At 28.6% G+C, this 7,962-nt stretch overlaps 1 protein-coding gene across 3 annotated transcripts in view; it reads left to right on the top strand.

The window, feature by feature from the left end:
- LOC111625154 (probable methyltransferase TARBP1) overlaps positions 1 to 7,962 on the top strand; it is a 28,134-nt gene that overhangs the window by 8,321 nt on the left and 11,851 nt on the right. For all 3 annotated transcript variants that reach the window (XM_023368206.1, XM_023368204.1, XM_023368205.1), the window contains exons 2-6: positions 460 to 523; positions 604 to 755; positions 861 to 910; positions 2,277 to 2,377; positions 3,983 to 4,118. In XM_023368206.1, coding sequence (XP_023223974.1) covers positions 460 to 523; positions 604 to 755; positions 861 to 910; positions 2,277 to 2,377; positions 3,983 to 4,118 — 503 coding nt within the window. The remainder of the gene's footprint in view (positions 1 to 459; positions 524 to 603; positions 756 to 860; positions 911 to 2,276; positions 2,378 to 3,982; positions 4,119 to 7,962) is intronic.

The following is a 7,962-nucleotide window of genomic DNA, read 5'->3' as shown; positions in this document are numbered from 1 at the left end:
GAGTGTTTCCTCAGAAAATACTGTACTGTACTTGTATGTATTGTTTACTTGAGAATATAACAGAGAATAAACTGCCCAAATACCCTTAAACAAAGGAAAAGTACGTCCTTTATGAAGGCATAGAGCCTTTACTACATAAAAATGAAAATTAATGAATACACTGTGTACAGTAATTTACCTGATAAGACAGACCTCAGAAAAATACTGTATGAGGGATAAAGCTGTCTATAATGAAAATTAATTAACTAAGGACTTTTCCCCCTGCCCGTGTGTGGCTGTGTTATCTGGAGTGCCGGGTTATCGAGTGCCGAGTTTTTGGAGCTCTACTGTACTTAATTTTCTTTACATTTTGAAAACTATTTAACTACAGAAAAATATCTAATAGTTCTCTTTAACTAAAAAAAATGCTTAAAATTATAACTAATTCTAAATAAGTTAACAAACTTATTGGTGTTACAGACTCACATTATCAAGCCATTATTACCAAAAATTGATAATTTAGTTATGATTACAAATGACAAATGTAAGTTTGTATGAAAGTTATTCTAGTTAAAATTGCAGATAAATTAATTATATTATTAATAATATTTATTTGATTATCAGTATCTTCAAATCATTTACATTCATCCTGGATTATGGTAGTATTTCATCGCATGTTTCATCATGAAAGTAAATATGTTGTAAAATGGGCAATAACATATTTCCTAAATCTTAATTTGGCATCATTTTCATGTCTTATGACACAAATTGAAAAAGTAAGTCTTTAGGATATACATATAGAAAAATTTTTTCTTTAATATTGTTTTTATATTATTCAATTTTAAATATATTTGTAATTAAACAGATTAATTTTATTTTAGTTTCTTCCAACATTATTGGAAACTTTGAATGATGCTTCATTATACAGCAGGTAAAACATTGCAGTAAATTCAATTAATATACATTTTACAATAATATACAATTTCCCTGTATATTCAATTTTTTAATAATTTCTTTATTGAAAAGAACAAGCAACAAATATCTATCAATATGATATTTTCTTGTGTAATTAATTTTTTAATATTCTATTCACTAAAAATCGATTATTTTAATTTACATAATAATTATATACAGTGGTACCTCAGGATACGAACACCCCAGCATACGAAATTTTCAGGATACGACACAAAATTTGAACATAATTTTGCTCCACGGTACGAACAAAAACTCACCATACGATGTTACGTTAGTTCGCAGCGCCATTTTTTATTCACTTCTGCTCATCGGTCTCAGTCCACTTGCTTGCTTTGTCGTGGAAGGATCTCACTCGATAAAGGAAATCTTGAGGTATTATCAGAAAATGACCGATTTTATTGAAAAGAAACATCCTGAAAAGGTTCACACTGGCTGTGTTGCCACTCGGAGTAATGACATTTGCCTAAGTCATTTTAGAAACATTTTAAAAAGTAGGCAAAGCCAAACCTCTTTGGATAGATATTTTACCAAGCGACTTGTATCCAGCGAAAGTGCTGGGGGAAGTGAAGGAAAGAAAGCAAAAAGCCGTGAATAAAAAATTTTAAAAATATATATAAAACAGAAGAGTTAAAAAATTAGTGTTAAGTTATTTTTAAGCTATTGTTACATTATGTTATGTAAGTTAAGTTTTAGTATCGTTTCCCTTCTTTCTCTCCTGTACCACCAGTTTACACCTCCACCGTTGTCTATCCTCCAAGGTAAAGTGCAAATAAAACTACATTTTTTTAATCAGTTATTATTCTATTATGGTTATTTATACATTTACAACTACAAAATGCATTTTTCAGTGTTTTCCTTACTAAAGTTATCTTTTTTCAATGTACTACTTAGCTTTAATTTGAGTGTGTTTTTTGTGTTGGAACGAATTATTTGGTTTTACGTGTAATCGTATGGGGAAAAATGATTCACCTTACGACATTTTCATGAAAAGATCTCAGTTTCGGAACTGATTAATTTCGTATCCTGAGGTAGCACTGTATTAATATTCATACGGATAATGATCAGATGCTCATATCATGTAAGTTCAAAAAAATGTCAACAGATTTTTGTATTAGAGGATACACTGAACTGTTGATTTCTATCCGAATTTTGTTATCTAAGTCTAAGTCAATATATCAGATTGCATATTGACTTTAAACTGATATATTAAGTTCTCTTTTACCTATACCATTACATTTTATATTTGAATTTATTTATTTATATTTCACATTTTACACATTATATTTCATATTTTAAACTTAATTTTATATAATTTTTAATAGATCTCCTTCAGAGCCTATTGGAACTTGTTCCAGCATTGGATTAGCAGTTGGAGAATTTTTTAAAACATCATTTTATATTCTTGGCATAAAAGATAAACAAGGCAAGTTATATGAACTTCTATTCTAAAAGTTTAAAAAATTAACTTTAATAAGTTGGACTGAATTCAATTAAATTGTTATTAAATATACCAAATGATTATAATTACAAGTATTTAATTACATTTTTGCTGTAAGATGTAAGATAAAAATATCAATTAAACATTTTATATGATTAAAGACAGAGAAATAAATAGTGTTTTAAGATATTAAAATACAGTTAAAAAGCAACTAGTCAATTTCATTTTAATATCTCATAATAATACAGTAGAGCGTCGATTATCTGAAAGTCAATTAACCGAAATGTCAATTATCCGACAGAATTTCAGTCGGCAAATTTAAATTTTTGCCAGTGCTGTGGCGCTGCAATCTTTGGCTATGTCTTGGGCTACTCAAATATTTTACGTTTTTGATACTAAATTAACTTCTGAAGTATAATTTTTATTGTTTTTATATTTTTCAATATATTTATTTTGTTTGTACAAAATAAAAAATTTGTTTTTAATGATACAATAGTTTTTGTTAGGCTTAACATCGACAAAAATTCAACGCGAAGCGACACGCAACAGAGAAAAATTTCAACTTAGGATAAATTAATATATTTTTTGTACAAAATCGGTTATCCGAAACATCGATTTTCTGAACAACCCCAGTCTCCAATTGATTCGGATAATCGATGCTCTACTGTAATAATCTTTCTTTAGGTTTGTATAGGGTAAAATATGATCAGAAAATTGTATGAAATGGCTAATATATAATAGATTATGAAAATAACATTTTCATTACTGTAATATACAAAGTTAGATAGATAGAGAAATTGCAGCCGACGTTTTCAATGCAAAAAAGTGTACATCAGACATTCAGCACCACTTTCCTGTAAGCCTAGAAGTTTGACAATGTCATTTGGAATGTTGAGCATGATTCCACTGACATTCCAAATGCCATTGTCAAACTTGTAGGCTTACAGAAAGGCAGCACTGAACATTTGATGTACAGTACATGTTTTCACATTGCAAACGTTGGCCGCAATCTCTCTATTCATTTACACATAAGAACTTTTGAAAGTAACTATATTCAATATATTACAAATTAATTAAAAAGTGTTACACTACTAGTTTTATTACTATTTTCATTTTATAAAATCATAATTAATTTTTATCCAACTGTTATAAAAGGTAAATTAATATATCAAATTTTTTTATTTTATTTGCTGTTATCTTATAAATTTTTAATCTGAAATATTAAAATGAACAATTATTATTATACATATTAATTATATTGCAACAATGAACATCTAAGATTATATTTTCATGGCATCTGCATATAATATATTATATTATTCCTGTTATGTATAAAATTCTTTAATATCACTGATGAAATTTGTTTTTTGTCAACTTCCTGTTCTAATAAAATAATATTCATTTTACATAAAATGTTGATTTATTTATTATGTAGAATAATTATTAAATTAATTATTTTATATAATTCTAATAATAATAATTTTGTTGAAAAATAATAATAATATAATGAATATTAAATGAAATTGAAACATATTTGTAAAATATATTTAATAAAAAATAAAAATATTAATAAAATAATTTTCTTAACAGTTCAGTTTTTTAATTATTTGTTGACATGCATTCATCAATTATCATGGGGAGGAGTTGCATTATTTTACATTAGTCATGCACTTTGTAAAATACCTTCAACTTCATTGTGGAATGAATCATCTGTAGATAAAATTAAGTAATACTTATTGAATTTTGATAATTTTTTTTTTAATGTTTTCTTCTTAATTTCTGATATTGAAATATGTGTTTTTCTGTATAGTGAACTAGATAATAGAGAGTACTGCAAGTGCTAAGGTTCTATGTAAGATTGTTAAATTCTATTCTGCTTTTAAGCAAAATAGAATATAACAATCTTTTGAGATTTTTCTCATTTATGACATTGGCAAAGTAAAACTTGCCCAATTATTGTTCTTTGCAAGTTAATGAATTGAACAATAATCTCTCTAGAATCTAGAACCACTACTTAATTGTAACATATCCATTATGCATACATACATATATACATACATATATAATATTATTTTTATGTAAAGTGTTTAATTTTTTATTAGTATCATATTTTTATGCATATTATCCAGGACTGTGGTTGAAAAACATTTTGAAATGGATTATGAGTTATATGATAAAGCAGGTTATATGCCAAGTTTAAATTGCAATTATGAACTCATTAAACATCTTTATTTTTTGTAAAGTCACTAAGATCATTTTTAGAAAATGTGAAAAATGCTTTGTTGCTGCAGACATTAATTTTCTCATGGTTTTTCTTTAAACCAAATAAGACACACATATACATACCTCATCTTTAGTTTAGTTCTAATCTTTCTCATATTTTAGTTCTCATTTTTAATATGTTCAATCCGTACTTAATTGATATTATTAAACATTCCTATTTGAATTGCATCTTGAAAGATGATAAATTTCAGTAATTATCTTCTATATATATAATAACATCATTTTTGAAAACTGATGGTGATGTGATTGTTTTGATCCTAGTCAGTTATAGACTCTTGCTCTTGTCATTGCTGTGAAGTGAATTTAGATGACTGAAAATAATTGTATACATTTAAAATGATAACCATAGCTTAATTATGCAATGTTTTGTTTATGTGAACCGCCGGGGAGGGTGTAGGTCTCCCGATCCGGCAACAGGTCGTTAAACCCTTCTCACTGGTCAGGATGGATTAAAATTTTAACCTTTCCCGCGGTAACGGGATTAAATGTTTCGGGTCGAGTGGCGGAGGGAGGAGTGCGTCGGTAAGATGACCGGCGATATACGAGTAAAGATGACACCACTTTAACAGGATAACAACGATTTATTAGCTACATAGAGATTACAATAACCAATTTCAAAAGGGAAAATCTGAATCCCTGAACCGCGAAGGACCGAGAGAGAGTTCACAAAAATAAGTTCCATACCTCTTTATGTCTTTGAATATTCTTAAGGAAAAAGGTTTTGATATCCAACGATGTGGTAGGATTAGGATAATAATTTTTCTTCCGGACACAATATCGTATAGGACACAGTATATTAATAGGACACAATATTCATAGGACACAGTTGTAAAAGTGACGGCGAATGAACGACTCCCCCGAGAAGGGGAAGGAAGGGGTTTTTATAAGTTCGGCGTGGGAGAATGGTCATGTGACCAATTGTTGTGAGGTAAAAGGTATGCAGATGGGTCAGAGTTGTTCCCGGGCCCATGTTAACTATAAACTTTAGCGTTGGAATGTGGGATTAGTTTCGAATTGAACGGATGTTTATGTCGAACATAAACGAAAAGTTTTTTTTCCCGTTAGGTTCCACTTTAAGTTAAAGGAAAATTTAGTTGGATTTTAGGCAAAAACGGGACAATTAATCGTCAAATAATCGGTAAAAATTCCGGATCTCACATTCACAAACAACAATAATGCAAACAAAAATAAACAAACAATACTTCTGTATTTTTTTGCTACAGAAATCTAAACTAAAGATGTCATTGCAATTTTGGTTTATTGCCTTAATCTTTAAAATCTGTAGTGTAGAAATTTATTTATATTAATTAAAATGACATTTATATAAAATTTAAAATATTATTGAACAACTTTCAAGTTAAAGATGATAAAAAATATTTTCATGTAATGTTTTCTAAATAGTAGTTGGGCGAACTAAATAAATTTCACTATTTTATTGGATGGTCTGACTATACAATCTATCAACTCTTTACCTTATATGGTATATAAGAAAGTATATCTTTGGTTTGAATGAGTTTGCTGCTAATGAGAAAAAAAATTTTTTCTATTATATTGCTATATTTGTTTAATTTATCATAAAAATTAATGAAATATATAATAATAATGATAATGCCTGTGGAAAATGAATAAAGTCCTACCATATCTATAGTTTTATCTGCCACAGGAGTTGTCCCACATTTGTTACATAAAAGCCTGAAGACAATAGGCATTCACTCAAATTTATATAGATCATTACAAAAAGTTAACATTTTCCAGAATGGATAAGGTACATATTGTGCCAATTGTTCTTTCTTTTACAAGTATCATACCATACACTACATAAAAGTCTAGAAATGAGGTTTCACAACACCACATACTTCAATCTACAAAAAGCTACACACTAAATGCATGTACATATTCAAGAAATTTTCAAATACAGATATATACACAAACAGCACATATATAAAACATTTGTTTTTTATGGTTATGCCCTGATGTTGGTCTGCCATAGCACTAGGCATTGCTATATACGCTGAATAGGATACACTCTACCAATACCACCAAATAATAATAATAGTTAAAATTAACCTCAAAGAAAATTAAATGGAAAATAATCCTAATATCTTCAGTTTAGTTTTAGTTAAGCTTAGCATATACTTAGTGAATCACTAATGAAAAGCAGAAAAAGGAATGAACATTGCATTGGCAGTGACAATCATTCCAGTGAATTTTTCTGTTTTGTGAAGTTTAACATTTTGAACTTTTCTGTGGACAAAAAAACATTCTCTGCCAATCAGAATGACAGATTTCTGGAGATAGGATTATAATTATTATAATTAATTTTGAAATTTTTGATAAATAAATGAACATTATAATACAAAAGCTTGCTGTTATTAGCCATCATCTTGTTTTAATGATGTTTGCTGTTGTTTGCATGATTGCTTGTTTTGCTGTTCTCATTTTGTGAAAGGTAGTGAGAATTAAATTCACTATGTGAAAATAAATTATTTTTCTCATTCTGCTTTCACTTCTGCTAGCAAATGTCTATTTGAACTAAGCACTAAGCTTAGAGTTCTTTACAGTGTCTGAGTGATCAGTTCCCAAAATTGTGTCATTGGATGTTATAGACACTAAGTTATTTTCTATTTTTTTTCTGAATTTATTTTAGAATTCATCTTATATTATTATGATATTAATATTATTTGATAAATAGAACAAAAAGAGAGGAATGAAGCAATATGATCAAAAACATTTTTATTGTTTTGTGGGCATTTGTATATTTGACCCAAGAAATTTAGAACATTCTCTTTCTGTATTTCATGTTTTTGTTTCACTTATTTTATAATTATATACAGTGGTGCCTCGTACAACGTACTTAATCCGTTCCAGGTGCACGTCCGTTAAATGAAACGTCCATTATACGAAACGCATTTTCCCATAGAAATACATGTTAAAACATATAATTCGTTTTGCAGCATAAAATAACCGTACTGTACCATAAAAAATGAAAATTATGCCGGGTAGTCAATGTTATGAGGAGGAGGTGGAAGGACACTTTCTTTACACATTCATACAGATACAGACTTTTTACACATTGCAGCGGGTCTTTTTTTATTGTTTTTTAATCGGAGTCAGATTCAGGAGAGGCTACTGGAACTTGCAGGGTCAACTTCTCTTGTTCCATCCTTTGTTTTTTGCCAGATTATATGATACGAATAATTCTTTATTAGTTAAGATCACTAAACACTTCTACGAGCTACTCTCGCTTCGTTTGTTTTTTACAACCTCTTTTCGTCCCGCCACCTCGG

The sequence above is a fragment of the Centruroides sculpturatus genome, unplaced genomic scaffold (genome assembly GCF_000671375.1).
Source record: "Centruroides sculpturatus isolate CEXI.00-Female unplaced genomic scaffold, Cexi_2.0 scaffold439, whole genome shotgun sequence".
Lineage (NCBI taxonomy): Eukaryota > Metazoa > Arthropoda > Arachnida > Scorpiones > Buthidae > Centruroides > Centruroides sculpturatus.
This window is presented reverse-complemented; position numbering and strand designations above follow the sequence as displayed.